The following is a 25,277-nucleotide window of genomic DNA, read 5'->3' on the forward strand; positions in this document are numbered from 1 at the left end:
CCAGACACAACTCTGCTGAGAGATGTTATGTAAATATTACTCTAAATGAATCCCACCAACTTTTATGTTCATTTTCTCTGATATTTGATTGAGCAAGTTTACCTAGACAAGGGCATCTATCATTCAGGAGTCTATTAAATAATGTATTAGTTATATTTCTAACCTGGGAGTGCTTTATTTTTTTGTCCCTCTTCTACTTTTCTTTCCTTATTTCCCTCTGTCCATATCCCTCTGTCTTCATCTTTATTTCTTCACAATTTCTTTGTCTCTCTCTCTCTCTTTCTCTCTACCCTCCTCTTCTGTTTCTCTATAGCTGTCCTGTGGCTGAATCTATGGTGAAGTACCTCAGGGTTCTCCCCTAAGCCCTATAAATCTGAGCCCATTCCGCTTGGCGCTCATATGAGAGCAGAGCGCGGATGCGATTGGCTGTCCGTCCAGCAGCGCAGCGTCCACGCACAAAACCCCCAGAGCGCGCACCAGACGCTCCACTCTCAACACCCTTCTCACACACTTTCCTCATCTCTCCATCACACTACAGCTTTGGGCTTTTCTGCTTTCGCTCGTGTGATGATATCTTGTAGGAGAGTTAAGCGCACTTGAACAGCATAGCGTCTTCGAACAGAGCTTTCCTTGGTGCCATGGATCGCCTGCTGCTTCTCCTTCTGGGATGGAGCTGCGTGTGTTGTGGATATTGTGCCATGCTGAAAGATCACTTCGCTAGACTAACGAAGGATTTTGGACACAAAGTGGACACGTATCAGTCGGAGAGGTCCGTGCAGGATACAGTGTCAGAGCACATGCAGATGCTTTACAGCAAATACACGAGCGCGAGCTTTCCGCTCCGGGACGGCAACACGGTGCGCAGCTTTAAAGCGCACCCGGGTATGTGCCTGCTGCATCTTTTTTAATCATTTCTTTTTGCTTTAATTTAACAAAGAGATGTTGCATGCATTACTGAGTCTAATAGTGATTATTCAATGTGAGTACATCAGATATTAGACCACGCGTGTATGTAGTTTTGCGCGAGCGCTGTGCGCAGAAATCCACCTGTTGTACTCGCACGCTTTGCAGTCAGATATTCAGCGCAGACTTTTTTCAGTCCTGTTGATGAATAGATGAAATGGTGTAAAGAAGACTGATTTAGTAAGCTGAGGTGCTTGCAGTCTTAATTGCAGTGGTATCTCCCTCGTCTGACGTCAAACTCTGCATGCACTGTGCGTCTCTGCTAATTAAAGGGTGTAAAATTCGGAGTGCGCACGTGTCAGCTGAAGAAAGTATCTGTTCTTAGATGCTATGTTCAAACCTCTTGCTAGTGTCGTGTTAAATAGTAAGCCAAGATAGTAGAAATTTCATGTTGACTTAGTATGTAGTAGGGTAGCATGGAAAAACATGCTCATATCCACCAAGCTGCTTATGCACTAACTTGAAGAATGAACTAGGGTTCAGTTCTGACTTTGGTGTGACGCTAAAAGCCAAAATCTTTAGACCTAATACAGTATAAAAGCACATAATAAATAACTTGGATTATTGTCGGATAACAAATTTAATAACTCTCGGTCTCCATCCAGGTACCATCAACAACAAGCAGCTTCAGATTTTCAATCTAACATCACTAACCAATTCGGAGGATGTTCTCTCAGCAACGCTGCACTATTATATCGGAGACTTCCAGAATAGCAGCCAAAGATGCTTAAAGTCCAAAACCTGTGTTCGTCATGGCCTCAGGCGGCACGGTCACGTTCACCTTAGCATCTGGAGCTTTGCCTCTGTGAACGACAGCACCAGAACCCTCGGACACTTCCTCATTAATGTCTCCACAATGTACAGAGACTCCATATCTTGGCAGTGGAGGGACATCACTCGTGTAGTCAATGAAGCAAAGCATCATGATGAGCTTCTCATCGGCATCTCCATCGATTCACAAGGACAACGACCATGGAAGAAGCTCTTGTCCAACCATTCACCTTACATTCTGGTTTACGCAAACGATTCAGCCATCTCCGAGCCCGAAAGTGTGGTGTCCACTCTCCAGAGACAGAAAGGGAGCTTAGTGCCCGGACTTCAGAAACTCAGACTACACAACCACAATAGTACTTTACCACACAGGACGAAGCGCTCTGCCAATATCCTTCTACCGCTGCAGAACAACGAGCTCCCGGGTCCTGAGTACCCTTATGGGATCCACACCTGGGACGAGACTAGCCCATATGACCCTGTTGAGAACAAGGCAGCCAAGCGCTCGCGCAAGAAACCTCGCAAGAACCCAAGAGACAAAAACCCGCTTCTGCAGTTTGATGAGCAGACCATAAAGAAAGCACGGAAGAAGCAGTGGAACGAGCCGAAGAACTGCGCTCGAAGATATCTGAAGGTGGACTTCGCCGATATTGGCTGGAGTGAATGGATTATCTCTCCAAAGTCTTTTGATGCTTATTACTGTTCAGGATCCTGTCAGTTTCCAATGCCGAAGGTACGTTTATAGAGACATAATTTATGTTCTGTTTTTATTCCAGGTTTCTTTTTTATTAAAAAAGAAAGTCCCTTACATCAGTGGATCCAGTGTTCTGAGTGGTTGCTATTTAAAAATGAATCTTATGAGATCATAACCACCAGTGTACTAAGAATTGGTTCTTATATGTAAAACTTGTTTACACAAAGCAGGGCCACATATATGTTGAAATGGATAGTCAGCTCCATCCAGTGGTAGGATGTGGTCATTTCCATCACTTGGCCTTTAGACAGAGCTATATAACAAACATACCCTCATACATAAACGCAGTACAGGAGCACTTCACTGTACAGATAAACACAGTCATTGTATCTGTGGTATTGTTTAAAAGTAAACTATTACCTTAGAGAAATGCCTCAAAAAACATTTGTATAAGCCGGTTTAAGAAACCTCTTGTGGTATATTATTATACATTATGCAAAATAGGGACTGAGGAGGATCATTAACAAATGAAAGTTTCTACCAACAGTGCTGGTGTGTTGGGGACCAATAACTCAAGAGGATTTTTTAAATCCTCTTTAATGCCTTCTTAGTTATCTGAGCCTGTCATCGATCCCAGCACCATGTGGCATTCGAATCTTTCAGCTGTTAATTGTACATTTCATACTTTCAAGAAATCTGTATTAAAATGTATGAAACTTCCCATCGATTAGTACAAAATTATTGTCAAATAGTGTCTAGTGGTGATTCACCTATTGAAATGCAACATGCAATAATTTTCTGAGCAAGAGTATTACTTCAGTCAGTCCAGGTGCAAAGATTATTATATAATTCATATATTCACCCAGACAGCATATCATATGCTTTTATGAATAATCAGAACCCAGTGAGGTTAGCATTACACTGATAGAACATGCTACCTTGTTCACACTAGCCACTGACAGCCATGTGGGCAATGATGTTCCTGAAGATGTCTGTAACTAAATGTCTCTAACTTTTATTCCACAGTCCCTGAAACCTTCCAACCATGCCACCATCCAGAGCATTGTCCGAGCAGTCGGGGTTGTCCCCGGCATTCCAGAGCCCTGCTGTGTCCCTGAGAAGATGTCCTCACTCAGTATCCTCTTCTTCGACGAGGACAAGAACGTGGTCCTGAAGGTCTACCCCAACATGACAGTGGACTCGTGCGCCTGCCGATAATGTCTCATTTTATCCTTTCACACACCAGACTCTGCCTGATCACCTGATCTTCCTCTTTATTCCATTCCCATTTTGCACTGGATGAGAGACTACATCCCTGTAGCTACATGAAGATGATTCCGTTCTATTTCTAAGGACAACTGCTATTCGTTAAGCTTCAAGTGTGAATGAACTGTCTGGAAGGAAACCGCAAATTTTGCAAAATCACCCACCCAATTGAACGCGGAGTCATTCTATGACATGGCTGTTATGAACTTTTGAAGAGACTTCTTTTCTTTTTGCGCCTCTGTTCTCTTTGGATGTGTAGATTTTTGTGTGTTGAGGATGTAGGGATGAACGATAATATGAATTTGTACAGTTTTTTCTTTCCTTCACTATTAAGCTGTTACTATTATGTCAAATTTACTATACTCATAATCAGTCTACTCTTAATATTCTTATCTATTGCTGCTATATAAAAGAGATATATTTTATTCCAATGCCAAAATGTTTTTTTAACTAAGTATGTTGATGCATTTATCAGCAGCATTGTAAATGAGTGATTTAGTACGCTACTCACAAGCACCATTTGCTGTAGACTATTCAACAACAAAGTACCTTAAAGACATAATTTAGCATGATAAATAAATAAAACAAATAAAGCAATATTTGTTTTTATTGATAGAATTTGCGCACAGACCACAATCAGAGGCCACGTAGCTTCGTTTCAGTCTGATCTCAGTCTGAACTCCAGTGTACTTACTGACCAAGTGCCCTTGTTGGCTTCATATTGTGTAATTCCATATGAACATTAATGTTATCATGCTTTTTTTTGTGTAAATACCACAAAACCACTATTTTGGCTCAGAATACATTAACTTAGTGATTTATCAAGGCGTAACAAGTTTCAGAAATATGCTTACAAGCAAACCTCTGTCACTATCTTTGTAAACTTCGTGCCAAGACACATTTTCAGGGCTTTTTTTTTTTTTTGGAGGGCCTTATTTACACATTGAGCAATAAAGGTCACTACATTTTCCTTGAAAATGTGGAATAAATCTTCAATATGCCAAGTCACCAATAAAGTAGTATAATAATGATAACACATATGAAAATATATCCAGGCCTATGTATTTGTGGTGTGTATGATATGGTTCTCAGAAGTGCCTTCCAAAAAAGTATTTCACATTTGTCTAAAATGATGTTTCAGTTCATTTGGTCTTTGTCTATAAATGTGACAAAATATTTCTTCAGTCATTTTGTTCCTTTCCTTTTACTTTTTATATTTACACAGAACTAATGATAGTCTCTTTTCCAATGCATGTTAATAAATGTGTATTTTCAGGTTTGACATTTTATACACATGCAACATATGCAGATTAAAGAAAAATATATGTAAAAGTGAGCAACTACCTTAATATATAACACAAAAATAGCAAAAAAAAAACAAAAAAAAAAACAGAGCACTCCTTCAATATTTGTATAATATATTTTTACAGAAAGGCTTCCTATACTATACTATGTAATCTATTGTGTAAATGATTTAGGTGTAAGGTTGTGCTTGTATAATAAGCTTCATAAGAAATTATATTTGTATATGGAAATGAGCTTTAAATGCATTTATTTATTTTCTGTATGTTGCATATCTTGTCAGTTTTTCTTTTCAGGCAAGGAAAGCCTTCAGTGAGATTGGGTTGGAGCCTTCACATGAATAATGTAAATGCGTTTATAGTCACTGACTGAAAGGTTGTTTCTGTTCATTCACCCCACCTGTAAGATTGCTTTCTTTTGGACAGACCATCAATAAAGTTGTATGTTCCACTGATCTGATTTTTTTTATTATGAATTTTTATCAGTCAATTAAGTAATTCTGTGAACTATATATCCAGAGGAAATACAAACCAAACATCCCCATAAGAGTATGTCCAAATATTAACTAATATATGAATCTAAGAACATTTATAGATGTGCACAAAGCTTATTAGAATGTCGGTTTGGCTCAAGTGCAAGATGAAACTGAAATAGCACCTTCCAGGCTCTACACACAGTTTCTCAGTGGTTATAAATATTTCACACAAGTCCATTTGAATGACAAAAAAAAAAAAACAGCAGCTGAGCTCATCTTCTGCGGTCCGACTTTGAAGCCACATCACTGGCGTTCACACCCACATTCGGTCTGTGAGTTCACGAGTTCGGCACTTGGCTCATCGCTGCTTCCAAAAGCAGCCACATCTCACCTTCTTGGTTCTCCAGGTCAAAAAAAGGTAAATATTTCTTCTGGTTTCACATCATTTTCTTTGCTGTTCAAAGTCCACAATTTAAACACAGTAAAACCTCTTGGGCAAAGTTCTTCGGAGAACTCTGTGGTGTACTTTACCCAGCAGTTACGATCCATCCATCTCCGTAAACGGGCAGATAAACAGGATGAAATTACTCAATAACACTGAACAGGGTTACTAACATCATCATCCAAATAACACTGGCCTAGTTCTTTTCAAATGCCACATTCCCAGCTGGTTCTTCCTCCTCCACACTGCCACCTACTCCAGCACAAATATGGCCTGTGCTCAAGGCTGTGCTTTGTCAGAGAATGGTGTGCCATACGCTGGGTTTCTGCTGGCTTTGTGGTTGGGGGAAAAGGATGATGTAGGAGTTTTGACCTTGTTCACACTGAGGTATGTAAAGGAGGGGAAGGAGAGGTTGTTAAAAGTCCATGTCCCATCCAGAAAGTTCATCAGGGGGAATTTCATCTTCAGGTGGATAGTTGTCGAAGTAGCTGTGGTCTGTTGGTCCTTTCACCTAGAAAAAGAGCAAAATGAAGTGCCATGTCTCTTTGAAATGTCTCTCTTTAGGTGATGTTCAGTTCAGAATGACTCATTTTCTAATTTAAAACATAATCAATTTGGCTCAGTTTCTTGAATAAACATTAGAAATCATATTGTCATCATGGCGCTGTTGCATGCTGATTTGTGAGAAGGTGTTGATTCATTTTCAATGCACTTGTTAATCTATTTCTATAGTAACACAGGGACTTCTACTGGGGACACTCCACATAAACAGATTAAAAACATGTTGATATGGTGAGGTTTTCTGTGAGGAGATGTTTATTTAACATTTCTGGAAGGATGGAAGGAGTCTCCAGTGTCAGCACTTTGAAACAGTCAGGACAGTGGTTTTTCCGTTTTCTCAGTAACAAAAGAAGACGAGAAAGAAACAAAGGGAGGCTGATGAGGGAACGAGTGTTTATAGCTGCTATCATGTAAGTGAGAACAGGAACTAACTCGCTGTGTGGAAGTTCCACAGCATTAAATGTAAATATGAATTGATAAAACATATTCTATAATTCTTTAACTGGTTAAAAAAAACTAATTATTGGGAAATCATTGGGACATTACTTCAGGATGTGCTGTTATTGGAAAATAATCAACTTCAGCTTCACGTGTGCCACATCACACCACCCCATCACTGATTATCACTAAAGAGATAAGCTGAGTCATTTGGATATTCTCTGCTCTTCTGATCATACGCTTAAGGATCTAAACAGCACAAGCTCAACCATGTCACTCTAGTCAGCGAGCCTTGTCTTCTCTTACCTCTCGTTTCAGTGGTGATGTCAAAGTCCTCTCTTTCAGGCCACTCCAGCTGAAGCCAGTAAACCACCTACACAGCAAATAAACACAGCATATATTAATCCCACATTACATTTCACAACCTGTCCTCGACATGACATTACATACTCAACACTGATTGCATGCAGAGTTAGTGTTTATAATAACAAACAATGCATAATGAAATATGTGAACGTCTGTCCAGGACCCTGTCTGAACTGAGAGAGGAAGAGAAGATATTTTTCTTGACTATTAGCGGACCATCCGCTACGCCTGGGGCTGTGTGCGGCAAATCAGATCAAGCCGCAGATTGCCACAGAGATCAAGATCCATCTGCTCGGCTTTATGCGCCAATAGGATTATAAATCCTCAGTGCAGCACCTTGAGTTTAGAATAATGACAGGACAAAGGAGACGCTTGTCTACTTTGTTATTATCTATAATATACTTCACAATGAAAATTTTTTATATTCATAAAGTCACATACTAGCTCTCTTATAACTGCACTGTGTTACAGAGAAAAATATAGATAGTCAACCTTTCATTCAAAAATTTGAACACTGACAGGTTATATTTAGCTGATTGTTATCTTAGCCTTTATGACCTTTATGTTCAACACTCATCATGACCAACATGGAAATACAAAACACTAGCAGAATTTGATTAAGACTAAAATTGCTCAAGCTAGAGGAACTACAAATGAGCAGCAGATCCCAGCTTTCCTTTTGACCCCAGACTCTAATTACAGTCTAAATCAAGTCTGGCTGGAGAGGTCAGGAAGTAAAGCACAGTCTTCCAAAACTCCACAATAAACACACTGTTCAACATCCACCTGTCAGTGGGTCTGTGTGTGTTTTCCTTCACCTGTGCTTCTTGATATCTGTTATTCCATTCTTCATATTCCCAAGACGCTCAGAAGGATTTTGTCTACAAGGGAAAAACAAAAATGTATTACACTTGGAGGGAAGTGTTATCGACCCTCTTCCGCATACATGAGCTCACACATGCTGTCAAATGATTAGTATCTCTCTGACTGACAGGGGAGAGAGTATGACATCCCTCCCACCCAGACAGCATGGCAAGTTTTGCTCTCTTGGATTCCCGGATGCTTGCGGCATCATTAGATTCAAACTCGCGATCTCCCAGTCTCCCCAATAAGGCAAGTGCTTTTCTGTTGGACAGACAGGTATGTAGTTAAGAGAGTACGAAATGTCATCTTGGGACTTTGAGATCTTACTTGCAGAGCTTTCGAATGAGATCCCCAGGCCTTTTTGTGATCTTCTTTGGGAAGTCCATCTTCTCCATGCCTTTCAGAATGAAAGTGTATGTCATCATCTGATCTGAGCCAGTGAAGGGAGGGCTGTGAGAGGGAGAGGTTTTCTGAAGAGTTACATAGGTTCGTACATAAACATCATGTGTTTTTCAGAAACGTTATCCTTTGAAAGAATTTGCCCAAACTCTGTTGACAACTCCAGAAAGTTTAAATTAGCTCAGAAATGGATGGTGCACCAGGTGAGGAGTGCTTTAGGAGTGTCTTTGCTAATCCAGTATTGCCCAAATAAACATTACCAATAAACATTAGTCAGATTCCATCTATCACAAAAAACAGCTAAAAATATATTTATACACGCTAGCATTTAACTAGTTGAATTTTAGTAGTTGAATGTAACTTAGCACTTTACTTTCCCATGATCTTTATATTATTATAGTACTCTTGTACTTTTATTACATTTTACACACTAATAATATATTTTTATATTTAATATTGTTATTATTTTCTTTTTCTCTCACTGTTATCAGGTATTGCATTATTATTATTATTATTATTATTATTATTATTATTATTATTTCCTTGTTTTCTGTATTTTCTTTTTGACTACCTATTGTAGAGAAAAAAATATTTCTCTGTTTTTACTTACACTCTGTTAAAACATTTTGAGCTTCATTTTAAATGTATTAATGGTGCAATATATATATATATATATATATATATATATATATATATATATATATATATATATATATATAAAGTGTATTATTTGTATTATTATGATCAAAAAAATTTGACTTGCATCACATAAATGCTATGACCAGAATAGGAATTGGGAAAAAAAATATTTGATGCCATCATGCCATCATACTTAGATGCAGTCAGCTTCGGTTTTATGGCATCCTTCAAGAAAATGTGCAAAAATGCTGTAAAAATATACACAATCTTTCCACTCAAACAATTACAGAACTGTAACAATTTTAAAAATGCATTTTAAACGCATTTTATGGAAAGGTATTGCAAGAGATCCAAAATGCCAGAAAACTCCATATATTATGTGCCATACATTCCTTTGTCATCCATCACCATGTGCAAAACCGATAATATGAGTAATAGATATAAAATACAATGTAAAAAAAAAAACAAGTGTGAAAAATATATTCCAGGAAGTGAGTATACAGTCAGGTCCGTAAGTATTTCTACAGTGACACAATTTTCGTAATTTTGCCTCTTTACAAAATTACAAAAATTGTGTCACTGTCGAAATACTTATGGACCTGAATGTATATGAACAAACACCTGTGGGGTGCAAATAATTTTGAAACAGGTCTATAAAATTGCAAACCTTGAGTATTTATGTTTGAAAAAAAAATTTGTGATAAACTAAAACTATACCCATGATGATTAGCTAAAAATCATTAATTTGCTTGTGTTATTTGCTTTTCCTCATTTTCATGAATGAAAATAATTTTGGATTTCAATCCATACTCTTACAAAATGGATGATTTGTTTGTGATATGGGACTATTTTGGTCACTTAAAAATAAAAGGACAACTGCATTTTCAAATTATTCTGTTTTCCTTTCTTAGACAGGAAAATCTTTCCTTTTTGGCTCGGTTACTTGGTAACTTAATAACACTTAAAGAGGTTTTGTGGCTCTTCAAAGCTGATAATCTCATTTTCAGTCATTAATAAAAGAGCCAGGGGGATATTTGGTTGGTACAAACCTTCCAGTCAGAAGTTCAAAGATTAGGATTCCCAGAGACCAAAAGTCCACACTGAGGCCATGTCCTTTATTCAGAATAATCTCCGGTGCAACATACTCAGGAGTCCCACAGAACGTCCATGTCTTCTGGCCACATTTGATCTTCTTTGCAAAACCAAAGTCAACCTGATAGAGAAAATTGACCAGAGTGAACCATGCAGTGTTCCTATTGCTAATTACCCAGGTATCGAAATATCAGCAGCCCATTAACCATTAAGCCTACCAGTTTTACATATCCATCTGAGTCTAACATGAGGTTCTCAGGCTTCAGATCCCTGTAAATTATTCCTTTTTTGTGAAGGTACTCAAACGCTTCAGTCACACAACCCACACAGAACTTGGCAGTGTTCTCATCAAAGCTTCCCCTGAAAATATCAGTGATAAAAGAAGTCAGTAAGAGTGAAAGAGTGAAAGATCTTTACATTGGTTGATTATATTCAAGCTAACCTGTCTCTCAGCAGACTCCAGACCTCTCCGCCCAGACACGCCTCCAGCAACATGTACACAAACTTGCTGTCCCTAAATGTACGGTACATTCTAGGGGGAAAAATCATAAGATTTTTAATCACATTACTAGAAAGTGTTAAAATATCTATACATGTTGCCATATAAAAGTCTCCAGCAAGCACAAAAAAAGACTGAGCTCTCAATTTACTAAAAACAATCTACTTAAAAAAATTTGTAAAAATTTGTCAGCATGATAATCACAAAGAGCAGACTGAGCACACTGAGAAAAACAGCAGGTTGTTGAGATGTCACTGCCTGTAAGTGGTGTAATAGTGAATTATGAGCATGAGCCATTTTTGACTTTTAATTTGACTCTTTAACGAGTCACTTGCAGAACAGACGTTGCCGCATCTTTCAACCATCAACCTAATTTACATATTATTTATTTACATATTGTTTATATTGTTACATATTATGCATACTTTGAGCATAATTCATACAATTATATTTTGTAAATCATTCAAAACATGTTCACTCTTTTGTGTGCACAATTTATCCCATTTGCACACATGCATTATTTGGGATTTTGGCAAAACAGGCCCTAAATGTAGTTCTCTTTGTGCTGTCCAAATGAATGTCCCTGTTTTAATATTATACATTAGGACTGTATCACAATGCCTCTATCTGTATCTGTATCTGTACTTAGTGCTCTAAATATTCAAATCTCTAGCAGTATTCAGAATTAAATCCAAAGTGGGCATGGCCTAAACCAGAAGGTTGGGCTTTCTTTTTTTTTTTTTTTAAATTAAATATGAAGCCCATTTCTATGCCCCACAGAAACACTTGGAAATACTGGTGAAAAAAAACTCAGAAGTAGCACTGTCAGCATGGTCTGTGAATTCAACTCACTCAATTCTCCTCAACCTCATCACTCATAAATGGTCTCAACTAGAGATGCGAGTGAAAATGTTTTTTCTTTTGTTTGTACCTGCCCAAAATATATTTTCTAACAAATTTAATTGGTGCTATTTCCCAAAATATAAACAAACTTATAGCCTACCACTACGTTGACCAAACTGTATCATTCATTAATACATTGTTGACTAATGCTTCTCTGCATACATGCTGTGGAACACATGTAATTGCTTAGAGCATTCCATTAATATGAATGAGCAAGCATGACACACTGTAAGTACAGACTACTGTAACATACTTGACAATAAAAGGGGAGCAAGTCTCACTCAGGATTCTCCTCTCTGAGTGAATGTGTTCTTCCTGTCTGTTGTCCACAATGTGACGCTTCTTAATACACTTCAGTGCGAAGGTCACATTCTCATTCTTCACTTTAACCTGGTGGAAGACATATGCAACAGTCAAATACATGTCATTGAATGGTCTTTCTATAATGTTTTCACACTACTTTATATTTTAAACCTGAACCAAACTCATGAATATAAACATGGGAACACTGGTTGCAAGGCAGGAATACACCCTGGGCATTCACACACTCATTCACACACAGGGTCAGTTTAGACTAGTTGATCCATTGGAATTATACCAAACAGTAAGTATGAATATGAAACACAACTGCTCACCAGTTCAACCCTACCGAAGCCTCCTACTCCTAGAGTGGCGATGATCTCCAGGTTTCTGAATGAAAGAGAGGAAGTAAAGTCTCTCTCTTTGAGCTGCACCTGATCACTGGACAAGGGAGAGCTGGGAGTACTGCTTCCTGACCTCCTGCAAAAAAGAAACAACACAGAAGCCTGTCAATGTGTAATATTTCTCTAAGATCAAATATAAATTGATGCTATAGTGTATGTATTTGTGTGCCAGCCTTGGAAAACCCTTTTACATGGTGAATTTTAGCACATTTCTACAATTTATAGTTCTGAAAACTTTCAGAAACTGAAATATGTTTCTCTTTTGCATGCATCTCAAACAGAAGTAAAGTTGCATCATTTAAAGTACCACCAACAGTGAAAAGGCAGCAAATTGCATTTAAAGAGTTATTTGCACAGATTCATCTTAGGAATTTTGTGAGTTAGTATCTGACTACAATCTGAACTGATTAGGCTTATGTTTGTTTTGCTACGGCGTGCAGCTATCCAAAAAAATCAATCAAAGCATATCATTCTGGTGCAACAGAAAAGTATTCGAGATATCAGCCAGAGATCACAAGTTCAAACCCCGACAATGACACAGCCATCCATGGCCGGGAGTCCAACAGAACAAAACTGGCCTTGCTCTCTGGGTGGGAGGGACGACATGCTCTCTATCCTCTAACAATCACAGAGATACTAGCCAATCATGTGTCTCTCTGAGCTCATGTATGTTGAACGGGGCAGATAGCGCTTTCCCCCGACTGTGTTGACGCAGCTTGAGCAGCAGTTTGAAAAGATGTGGTTGGCTGGATTCACTTGTCTCAGAGGAAGCACATGTATGCCTTCACCCTCCCTGGCTGTCATGTGATAGAGAAGAGCTAACTGGTGGGTGGGAATTGGGCACGTTAGGAAGAATATCTCGGGAAAATTTTTTTAAAAATCATGTGGCATTCACTTTATGAAAAAAGCACACTTAGGTAGCAAGGTTTTAGACCAGGTGTTTGTTCTGATGTGTTTGTTAAACTGGCTACTTACCCATCATGATCCTTGCAGGATAGCCTAGGCAAGATTAAGAAGTAAATTTTAGAAAGTCCATCTTATTTTGGTGAGATATATTTATGGTTAAGGTGTCATAGTATGTCATAGGCAGAAAAACTCAAATCTTTTGTGGCTGTTTTGTGCCAGAATTGAGCCACAGAGACATCTGACAGGTTTTCCCAGACCACCATACATTTATTATTGTCTTTGAGCATTAGTACTTACTCATGCCTTGAGTGGGTTATACTGTATATACATGTACATATATAGCAATACAACTAAATATAGATAGACATATACTTGCCTTATATGTATTATCATTATATCATTATATTATCATTATTCTCTGTATATGTGCCGTCTCAAGCTGGGACACTATACACACTATCAATGTTCGTTATTACATCTTGAAACAGCTGTGCATTTTAAAACACATGCTTACAATTGCGCCACTCACTTTGCATTTCTCTTCTTGTCATCACGGGCTAAAGTCTCAACATAGCCTTGAAGATACTTCTTAAGTTCATCAAAGGTGCCAACAGTTTGAGTGAATGTTCTGGGAAGAGAATAATAAAAGTTATTAGAGAACAAAGTCAACCTATGCATTAGTATAAGGGAAAAGGGCTGTGTGTTCTTACTCCCTGTCAATGACTAGGCATTCAACTCCATCCTCATCTGCAATGATATTAGCTGACCTGACGTCATCACTGCAAAAAAGGAGGAAATTACATCATGTCTGTTCTAATGTAACCCGAGGGTTGTTTGAAATCTCATTCTGGCTTCACTGGAAGGAAGAATCATGTTAATTAATCATTAATGCGATCTGCTATCAGCAGCTAATATCTGAAAGTAATGTGTGGCATAAGATTATAAAGAGAAAAATGTTACCTGATGAGGGCCTTTTCTCCAAAGTAATCACCTTTCTGTAAAGTATTGATGACTTGGGGCTCCTTGTGATCCTTAGTGCTTTGGGTTACTTTAATCTGAGCAGAATCAAGAATTAAGTATGACAAATGGAGAACATATTGCTTGTTCATCATTTGGTGACATGCTGATTCACCAAACATAAGTGATGAATCGTGATCCATTAATACTAATTAATGAATCCCAGTGGAGCACTGTTCTACCACTATATGACCATATCCATATGTGAGGAGAGAACCATCTAGAAAGCTGTAGATCATAACCTAATAGTCATTCTTTCATTTTGAATCCAATGATCAAAATATTGTCACAACACAAAAAACAGGGATCATCCAGTTATTAACCAACTTCTCTGTGATTACATATCAAATGTATTCCAAAGCCACTGAACTTCCGTGTCTTTCCTCTCAGTCCATGATTGGACACATAATTCCTCTTGTAATGTGATCTACAGCTGACCCTCTTGACCTAATAGGCAGCTTTTTGGTGGCTAACACTAATGGGCTTATTCCCAACACACCGTCTTGGACAGGGTGGCGACAGGCTGACGAGAAGCATCATTTCCGGCACTTAAATCGGTCTCAGAAAAAAACATCTGTCTTCCCCATTGCAGTCAGAGTTGCAGCTATGGTGGGGGCCCACCGGGGGATCCATGACCGGGTAGCTCATGATAAACAGTTCCTGTTACTTCCCAGAGGAGACCTCTGTCTCTTAACCCCCGCAGTGTCAGGTTACTGATTTATCTCAACATGCTCTACCTCCCACAGAAATGGACACACATTTGCTCTATAGCTCCAATATAGTGGTGTTGAGGGAAAGTGACCATAGAAGAAGCCATCTTAGAGGTCCTTTTTTGGGTAAAGATGCCAGATTTCAGCTAGAGGGGATAATATTTAAGGAAGAGGACTGAACTATCAGTTTTCCCATACAGGTTAAAACTAGTTCTAGTTAGGTGGAGATTATGCACAAACTGCTAACATCTGATAATCCAGAATCTTGAATGAAATCCAATATGTGTGTAGTGATGCTTTTACCTTTCCATTGGCAATGATGTAGAATGTGTTTCCTTCCTCTCCCTCCCGAATGACATAGTCGCCTTTGTCATAATACTCCTAATGAGGAAATACAAAGAAGATCTTATTTAGCTATTGATTTCCCATTGAGTCAGTGCCGCCGTGTTCCTGTAGGGATATTCTCAAAGGGATATACAGGAAGTATGCAATCTTTCACTCAGAGGTACACAATGAAATTATCTCTGATAAAAATAAGTTTGTAGTATATATACACACACACACACACACACACACACACATATATATATATATATATATATATCCAGGCTTCAAATTCCCTTATATTCACTTAGGAGGTTTAGGGCTGTTGAATGGCATTCTTGTTTTTCAGAGACAAATATGAAACCTTGAAGCCACCCACTTAAACAATGGGATAGTCTTATGATATACCACTGTAATTAACACTACACTTCCATTCTGTGATTAGTTGAGACATGAGTTGAGACTGTGATTAGTTAAGATATAACTCTAAATGACCTGCAATAGAGATAATCAAAACGGTATTCAAAATTATACCCCAGCTTAACCAATTTCATCATCCTTCACTATCCTTTTGACAATCCTTGGAATAGAGAAAATGATTATCCTTATCATATAGATAATAGGAACCAGACAGGCAAATGTGAGTTCTTCAAGTCAAACATGTTCAACATCCCTTTGTTGCACCTGAAACAACATTCAATTTTATCAGTCACAGCCATCTGATGTCATCAGTTTGTGGCTCAGACTCTTACCACTTCTAAGCCCATTTTCCAGAGAAATAAAACATTGTGTGTCTCATTCATTCCTCTTCAGAAACAGCTTTATCCTGGTCACCATCATGGTGAATCCAGAGCCTATCCCAGGAATACTGGGCATGAGGTGGGAATACACCCTGACCATTGCAGGGCATCACACACACACACAGACACACACACACACAAACACACACACAGACTCATTCATATCTGGCCTGTTTTTAGGAGGTAGAAGAAAACCAGAGAACCCAGTGGAAACCCACACAGACAGGGGAGAACATGTGAAATGTTACACAGACAGTAACCCGAGCTCAGGATCAAACGAGGGACCCTAGAGCTATGAGGTGGCAATGTTGCTCAAATTTCAGCTCATACAATTGATTAATTTACAGTATTAAAGCTGCGCATCTTTCATTACACATTTAAATAATAAAAATATTTAACTCCAAATACATTATTTGGAAATTAGTCATTTGTATTTATAACTATCCTAGCTATGTCTAGGATAGCTAATGTTAGATAGGTTAATGTTAGATAGGTATGCATACAAACTGCTAAAAGTGCATGTTCAGGCTTAAGTGATTCAATCCTTCTTTTCAAAAAATAACCCATTTTGCGTAATTGATTGAAAATAAAATACTGTCCCAAACAATAGGTTTCCTCTCCGGAAGCTGCCAGGTGCTATCTGGAGGGAACTTTCAAGCATCACAGAAGAGGGAGGAGTCTGAATTGGACAATGATCACATCCCTGGCAGTGAGTTGTTAAAAGGAACATTATTCCAGGAACAATAAATGCATGTTTACACTATGACATTCACCCTAAATTACATCATCATTACCTAATACATATTGGTCTCAGTCAGAGGTGTATATCTCTGAGGTGAAACTGGACAGCTTCCAAGCTATACGTCAGCGTCAATCATGATTAATATTGCTTGCATATTTTTAGTGAACATTAGAGACCAGTTATAGTTTCTGGAAAGTCAGAAAGCCAGTTCTAGTCCTTCTCTCAAGAGTGTGATTCCTATCAATTTATTCATGATCCATCCACGTGTCCTCCTGGCACGGCTCTACAGTCATTTCATCCAAGAAGTTCTCCAAGAGAGCCCTGGACCTTTTTACATCAAGAACTTCAAAACATTTGTCCAATCCAAGACTCTCTCACCACATTCCTTTCCTCACTGTTTAATGATAGAGCTCCATATTATCTGCATTTCGCAGTATGAAACATCTGCACCACTATTGAGTTACCTTGCTTCCCATCCCCTCGGGAGGGAATATAATCAACTCCATCAGAATGATTAAATAACAAAATTCTTCCATTCGAACCTGGGGATACGTGATCAGGAGGAATGTCCTTGAAGTATTTTCAGAAGGTGGGGAATGTGAATGGGGTTATTTGACACAAAGCTGACAAAGCCCACGCTCTTTTAGAAACGTTCTCTTTGGCCCCCTCAGAGAGACTTGAAATAAATCAGTCAGCAGCCCGAATCAGCTGTCCAACAGATCTTTAACAAAGCACAGACTGTGCCACGTTTCTACCCTCAACCTTCAAATCAGGAACACTTTACTTGGCCCAAGTCAAATATTTATGGCAACAATATGTCAAATAATTATGATAACAATCTACCAGCCCAGGAGATGACAGACGTAATGCCTGCACTCTCCAGCACAAATGTCATTGATGGGCGTGGGATCGTTTTTGTCAAGTTCAGGAGAATATCAAGAATAGAGCTAATATCTTTACTTACCACCTCCAGGCAGTCAACAATCTTAGTCAGCTTGTCTTCTGGAAGATTGGCCAAAAGTGAAACACTGGAATAAAAAAAATTAAATAAATGAAAAGGAACTAAACATATTTAAAACAGGATACAGATCTTTCTGCAAACGGTATGTACTAATGGCTGTAATAAGGATAATAGGGAACAGTTGTGCTTGTTTTTAAGTTACACTTAAATTAGTTCCAAAATCCAGTCATGTTTTCTATTTAAATTGTGTATTTAAAGTGAGAGAGATTGTTTCAAACTTAGTTTAGCATCTCGCAACTCATCAGTTTGGCACAGACAGTCAAACATTCAAGGTTAACTACAGCTACTTGTTTCATTAGTCATACATAAGGAAATAGATAAGGAAGCTTCCCTGTACTCTTTTGTGTATTTAATTGTGCTGCATTTGCACTTTATGTGGTCTTGAAGAAACCCATTCTGTTGTTTAAATGTTGTATTATGGCCATGTAGAGACAATATTTTGTAACACTGTATGTGTGTATATAATTAGGAAGACAATAATGTCTAGCTGGACCTAGGCTTTATTTAGGTAAGGAAGAAAACATGTGCTCTTATTGGAAAATAATATATACAGTGAAGCTGTGGGCCGATTCACCACCCCGAAGTTGATTATTTTCCAATAACAGCATGTTCCAAAATGTTTTATTCCTCTTACACCACATCAATTTGTCAATGCTAGCAATTTTTATTCATGAAAGACTGACAATTTGTTCATTTTAATTTTATCCATTTATAGTTACGTTTAATGTTGTGTAATGTCAGCTAAAAAGATAGTTCCTGTTATCATTTATAACAGCTATAAACACCAGCCTCTCTCTTGAAGACAAAAAAATGCAGCTTACTATTCTACTGAGAAATCGCAAACCCCTCTGTCCTGAAGACTCCCCTGTGTCAAAAGACCTAATGTTATAGCTTTAGCTCTGACTGTTACAAAATGTTATGTTAATGTGGAACATCCGCCATACAAGTCCTAGTGTAAGATGTTACTGTAGAAATGATGATGTATTAGAATGAGTTTATTTAAGCCAGAGCTACTGTCAGAAAATTAATTAGAACCTTCTGACCAATCAGATTTAAGAATTCAACAAAGCTGTGATATATCCGTTTCATTTAATGTCATAGTCGAGACAGTGTGATACGTTGGTTATATCACCTTCTGAGGAAGTTGCGGTGCTGCTCATGTCTCGCCTCAGCGGTCATTCGCATGATGTTGTGAAAGACCTCCCGGTCAAGAACCCAGGTTCTGACATTACTGGCCGCTGCAAGGACAACAAAATAGCAGGTGATGCAAGGGAAATGCCTGCATGCTCCCGAGGCTTAGCCTCCGCCTCACTGCTTGAGACCAGATTAACATGTGGTGAACCAGTCACCAAGACACCACAGCTACATCTAACAGAGCCGTTAGAAAGTGCTTATATTTTATTGCAGTTTGTCAAATCAAAGGAAAAGCAAGAATTGGTGGTTAAAAGGTACAATCTGTAGTTAGAATGTTATGCTAATCTGCTTGAGCCAAGGCTATCTAACAAATATTGTTATGATGCGTCTATTTTCTGAGGTTGCCATGCCAGCTTGAGAAAGCAGGAGGTTCACATGAGGTCAGTGTGTCTTTAAAGTTTATGATGCATTTTACAAAACATTAGAGAAAGTGCCTTGGGCCAAAACAAATTCAATTTTGATGTCCAAAGGCTTTGTGCTACAAAGAAAAGTGTTAAGATCTCATATTTGATGAGTTTGACGATGTCTAAATCTTAAATATCCTCCACGGCTGAGGTCACCATGTTTAGTTAACACACACATGAACTGCTAATCTAAACAAGAGAAAACTTTCAGGCTATTTTATTTTATTAAATTCTCCCATACCGAAGCCCAGGACAAATTATATCCATTATCCAACCTCAACACGTGTTTATTTGCATCATCCACCATCATTTTCATGTTAAATTCTTAGCATGTGTATTCATACTCATAAAATGAGAACGATTATTTATTATTTCAAAACATTTTTCTTTTTATTGTGGTCCCAATTTAAAACCATTACACAATACTTCACCTTTAACGGATGCAGTCCGGGTACAGTTGTATAAAATGGCTAATTCACCAAATGTCGTCCATACTGCGATTGACGTGAGCAGTTTATTGTTCTGATGGACATCCAGGTGGCCATCTGTAACCACAAAAAGGAATATCACTCAACAGATGTACAGTGATTCAAATAGTAAATTAAATTATTCAGTTAAATAAAATTAGGTGACACAATATCTACAATATCGAATCCTGCATTATAAGAAATGACATAGCAATGTCATAAGTTTCATGATGGCTGCCATGATGTTTTATTGCCGCAACAGCTTAAGCCATGTCCTGTACTCTAGTTAGCACGTTTTATTGTGAAATGGTATAACGCATATTTTATGAAAACTGCAATAATATATTTTATACCATGGCTGTAGAAATCACTAAATTCTGATTGACTGAGAAGTGTATGTTATTTTCTTTTATAACATAGTACCACTGAATTCTGATTGGTCAGAAGATTAAAGATTAAATAAGATCTTGCTCTAAGTTTTCCGATACGGGAAGGTATTCAGGACTTTCCAGTTTCTCTGTGACATGACAAGGTGCATTTTTTTGTCTTATTAATGTCAAGAGAAAGGTAAAAGAGAGTCTGGCGAGGAACGATTATGACACAAGTGATAACAGGAAGTAATGTGTCATACATTAGCGTGTGATGTAAGCTATTATGACGTCAAATATTATGGCAGTGCTGAAGATAATGTTGAAAATGATGATGAAAACATGGCACTGTTATTCAGTGAAATGTAAACTGTCATGACAGATTATGTCAGCATCGCCCATAACATGTTTCTGAAGTGCTCTTATGGCACAGATAACTTTAACCAAACAAAGAATTAATATTGTGCGTTTCAGTAGTTTAATTCCATGTGGAGTCTTACCTGCCAGCACGAACAGGTGATTCCCCGGCTCACCTTGCTTAATGACATACTCTCCTTGTTGGTATGTTTTTTCATACATGCACTCGACCATGTCTCTAAGCTGCTGTCCTTCCAGCCTCTTCAGATATCGGTTCTTATTCAAGGCATCTGTTAGGAGCTTCTTCACACTGTCAAAAGCATAAAATAATCAGATTATGAGTTCAGATATTGTATAATCTATTACTGAAAAACTTGAAATTGAACATCATGTTAAATCTGTGTTGGTCAAATACATAGCAGTTGTAAATGCTGACATCTCAGCACATCATACTAAATATACAGTATAAATTGGGTCTTTGGTCTTTGGGTAAATGAGGACAGATAAGCAATGCTCTCTGGGCACTGAATTGAGTTGACAGATGTTTGTGCTTTATTTTTAAATTATTCAAGACAAGCTAATTAGACAGCACTTCAGACGCTTTCTTTCAGTTATCAAATGCACCAGTTCTTCAATTGTCAATACCAGCATGCAGAATAGTTAATGAACCCCCAAACGGTATGATTTAATATAATGAGAGCTATCACAACATGGTCTCTATGGAGATTACCATCTGAATGGCGCATCCTAATTAATCATGTATAAAAGATGAGACGATTATTTTTCTCAACATCATGTAACTCAAAAATCTACATGACTGCATAAATTACATTGAAGAATACATTGCAGTTTTTTCCTGACCTTGGCTCTTTCCACACTCGTGCACTCTCAAAGTAGAACTTGGGCAGGCTACTTGAGTCATACGTCCTGGATGACGGTTCTGCAGAAACCCCAGCTTTGGCTCCTTTTCTCTTGTTGAGCGTCTCTCGCATCAGGTCGCTGAGTCTCTGACTCGCTTCAGTGGGTGAGTTCATGAGTTCCAAATCTCGCTGTTTCTTCAGAGTCTCCTGTAGACTGCTGAGCTGGAGACACTTGGTTCTCAAAGCATCTGAGATGTCAGCAATGACTTGGTTATTCTGGGCCAGCTGCTCTTCCAGCTGTTTGATCTGTAGCTGGTGGGCACTCAATTCTTCATCCTTCTTCTTCAGGTGGCTCTCCAACTCCTCCACCTTCATTTTGAGACGCTGAGGACCACCGCTTGACTCGGTGTTGAGCTTGGATTTGGCCGAGCCATTAACATGTATGAAGGGATTCAGTTTGGCTGAGCTGTTTCCCATTATTGTACTGCATTAAATAAAGCACTGGTTATTTCTTACAAGTCATTAACATGTTTTATATATTTGACAATACGTTATATTTCATAAACATTAAGGCAAGCCACTACGGGTAAATACATCAACTTTGGTTTTCAGATTTTTGCATAAATTGCATCTATAACATGCTTTCTCTTCAACTGTAGCAATTACAAAATAAAAAAAATCAACAGAAAAATGTTTATTTAACTGTTTTTGTTCTCTCACAACTTAGCAGCATTGCACAAATCTCCACCTACTTGACACAAGCACATCATGTCATACATCCCTGAACAGCTTGTTTCCTGATATATATACACTATATTGCCTAAAGTTTGTGGACACCTGACCATCACACCCATGTGTGCTTGCTGAAAATCCCATTCCAGATTTAGTCTCCCTTTGCTGTTATAATAACCTCCACTCTTCTGGGAAGGTTTTCCACTAAATTTTGGAGTGTGGCTGTGGGGATTTGTGCTCATTCAGCAACTGGAGCATTATTGAGGTCAGGCACTGATGTCAAGTGAGGAGGCCTGGGGTGCAGTCGGTGTTTCAATTCATTCCAAAGATGTTCAGTGGTGTTGAGGTCAGGGCTTTGTGCAGGCCACTCGAGTTCTTCCACTGCAACCTTGGCAAACCATGTTTTCATGGATGTCGCTTTGTGCACAGAAACATTGTCATGCTGGAACATGTTTGGGCCCCTTAGTTCCAGTGAAGGGAAATTGTAATGCTACAGTGTACAAAGACATTCTATACAATTGTGTGCTTCTAACTTTTTGGCAAAAGTTTGGGGAAGACAAACTTATGGATGTGATGGTCATGTGTCCACAAATTATTAGCTATATAGTGTCATTAGGATATGTCAATTTCCTTTAAAAAACCTTACAGCTTACTTGAGCGTAAACACATGAAACCACATTGTGTTTTTAAGACTGTTTTCCTTTCTCTTTTTTCTATATTCAGAACCAAAACCTTCAGTTTCTAGATCATTTGCTTTCATGTCCATTTACACATTCCTTCCTAGCTTTAATTAGACAACACTTTTCTGTAAAGGTGTTTCATGTTGAAATAGTTTTTAATTCTAAACAACATCAAAGGACTAGACTTTTGAAGTATGCATATTTAATTAAACCAAACCTCATTTGCAAAAATAAATATAATTTTTAAAAAGGTTTCAGTATACAGATATACACCTACACACCTGTAGTGTTCTGCCTTAAATGGCTCTGATTTTCCATTGAAGCCAATCATTTTCTGTTACCATTAGCAATCTATACAGAGTATTACAGGGCTGACATTTGGGGTTATAATTTGTATGGTAATGCATGGGTGTTTTATTTTGCTACATTTATGATTTGATACTTGCATTTGCATATACAGATCACAGCTCTGTTTGATGGTAAAGGTTAGAGGGATATTTATTTATCTATTAATGACTGATCTCCCAAATGTGAAGTGTTACTGAGTGTGAGAGAGAGAGAGAGAGAGAGAGAGAGAGACAGAGAGAGAGATTTAAATGTGATCCAGGACCCCAACATGATTCACCCCACTGATCAATTATTCAGAAGGCATGATGATATTCAGTAGCTCCCTCACACACCATGTGTTTACAGCGTTGTTGTTGTTGTTGATGGTGACACTATTCTTTATTTTCAGCGTGACATTCACTGGTGGAATGGGAAAAATATATACACAACATGTACACAACAACGCTGGACATTATGCACTGTATACTCCTACTCTCAGCCCGAAACTCTCAAGCATAATTGAGCCTACAGTGTTTACTATAACAGTCATGTGACTTGTAGAGCCGCCAACACACTATTACACCATGCACGTGTCCAGTTTAGTCCCAGTCAAAGGACTCCTACACTGAAATAACATTCCTGCTGTATGACCAACACTGAATTCCTCCATAAATATCACATAAATGTGTTTTGTTTGAGGACAGTCTCAAGTCTACAGGATTAAAACATGCAGCAGTAGGTTCATTTCACACGCTTTTAATTACTTAACTCTTCTTACTAAAAGTGGAGCGATACTATGACTACTAAACCAATTCACAACCAAGAAAGTTTGTGTGCTTGACTTAATTTCAAATCATTTTGCCCTGAGAGTAACAAAGTAAAATAAAAGTAAATAACAAGTGGAGTGGGTGCTAAATTGAGGGGAAAAGATGACACCAAGCGGGATCCCTAAACATGTGATATCCATCAATAATGTTTGTAGTGTATTATTGAGAAAATAAAATGAATATTGTAAATGAATTTGTATTGCTGTCAATTCAGAACAGATGAAACCAAACAACCCTTGATAAGTACACTCAGAAAATGGGTTTTCTCTCAGTGGTTGTATGTTGAACAGTACAGCAAAGTGTTTCCCTGTCTGAAAACAATCCAAACCAGAAGCTAAGAACCTCTAAAGGAACCTGTGAAGAAGCATTTTGATAAGAGTATAGTGAACAGGACATAAGGGTTAAGCAGTTGAGCATTAGCTGAGACACTCACTTCCTGTGTGTACTGCTCCAAACATGACACAGCAAGTAGAAACTCTCTGAAATGACTGGTTTAAAATGATTTCCAAATTGTAATTACATGTATAAAGTAGTAAAGTTCAGAAATTCATTATTTATTATAAATTAATACTCTTTTTCTTTCTGTCTTTTTAATAATTACACCTTTAACTTTTACAATAACGTTGCATAATGTTTATCACGACGTAAACATACTATTTGATTTGGAAAAAGAGTTTCGTTAATAAATATAGGCAGTACACGTATAGCAGTAATAAAGTATACAGTTTATAGTATTAAAGTAAAGTATAGTTGCTATGAAAATACTATTCTATACTAACTATAATTTTATGGTATTAATATTCGCAATAAAACATTCACATTATCACTATAAATTGTGTATCTCAGGGTCGCATAAAATGACTTGAAGACATGACGATAAGTAGCCTATGTGCTAACTGATTCACTTTCCCGATTTTCCCCAAATAATCTGCACCCTGCTCGATGCACCTGTTTTCTCACACTTCCGTTTCCACATTTCACTTTTCTGACACTGCACACATTCACCAGCTCACCTGAGTGTGTGTCCGAGCTCCACCCAAGGCTCCTCCGAAAGGGAAGAAAAAAAGCTGGAGACACTCCGAGTGATGTTCCTCTCACTCCGACTCACTGCTGTGTACACATCAGCTCCAAGTGTGTGTGTGTGTGTGTGTGTGTCAGCTTTA

The 25,277-nt window shown here is 38.1% G+C and overlaps 2 protein-coding genes across 2 annotated transcripts; one reads left to right on the plus strand and one right to left on the minus strand.

Annotated features, from left to right (window-relative positions):
• The first annotated feature begins 364 nt into the window (after nt 1-364).
• Nucleotides 365-5,450, plus strand: bmp3 (bone morphogenetic protein 3). Its single transcript, XM_026931351.3, has 3 exons — nt 365-882; nt 1,569-2,467; nt 3,455-5,450. Exons 1-3 carry the CDS (start codon nt 639-641, stop codon nt 3,644-3,646), a joined length of 1,335 nt encoding a protein of 444 aa, XP_026787152.1. The 5' UTR covers nt 365-638; the 3' UTR covers nt 3,647-5,450.
• On the minus strand, nt 5,444-25,277 carry prkg2 (protein kinase cGMP-dependent 2). Its single transcript, XM_026931348.3, has 20 exons — nt 25,128-25,277; nt 21,550-22,032; nt 20,832-20,998; nt 19,928-20,041; nt 19,031-19,136; nt 17,842-17,905; nt 15,315-15,392; nt 14,245-14,339; nt 13,995-14,063; nt 13,814-13,912; nt 13,354-13,377; nt 12,310-12,454; nt 11,928-12,064; nt 10,715-10,804; nt 10,491-10,632; nt 10,230-10,393; nt 8,470-8,592; nt 8,097-8,159; nt 7,219-7,285; nt 5,444-6,424 (listed from the first exon to the last, which is right to left on the minus strand). Exons 2-20 carry the CDS (start codon nt 22,023-22,025, stop codon nt 6,329-6,331), a joined length of 2,319 nt encoding a protein of 772 aa, XP_026787149.3. The 5' UTR covers nt 22,026-22,032; nt 25,128-25,277; the 3' UTR covers nt 5,444-6,328.

The sequence above is a fragment of the Pangasianodon hypophthalmus genome, chromosome 24 (assembly GCF_027358585.1).
Source record: "Pangasianodon hypophthalmus isolate fPanHyp1 chromosome 24, fPanHyp1.pri, whole genome shotgun sequence".
NCBI classification, from domain to species: Eukaryota; Metazoa; Chordata; class Actinopteri; order Siluriformes; family Pangasiidae; genus Pangasianodon; species Pangasianodon hypophthalmus.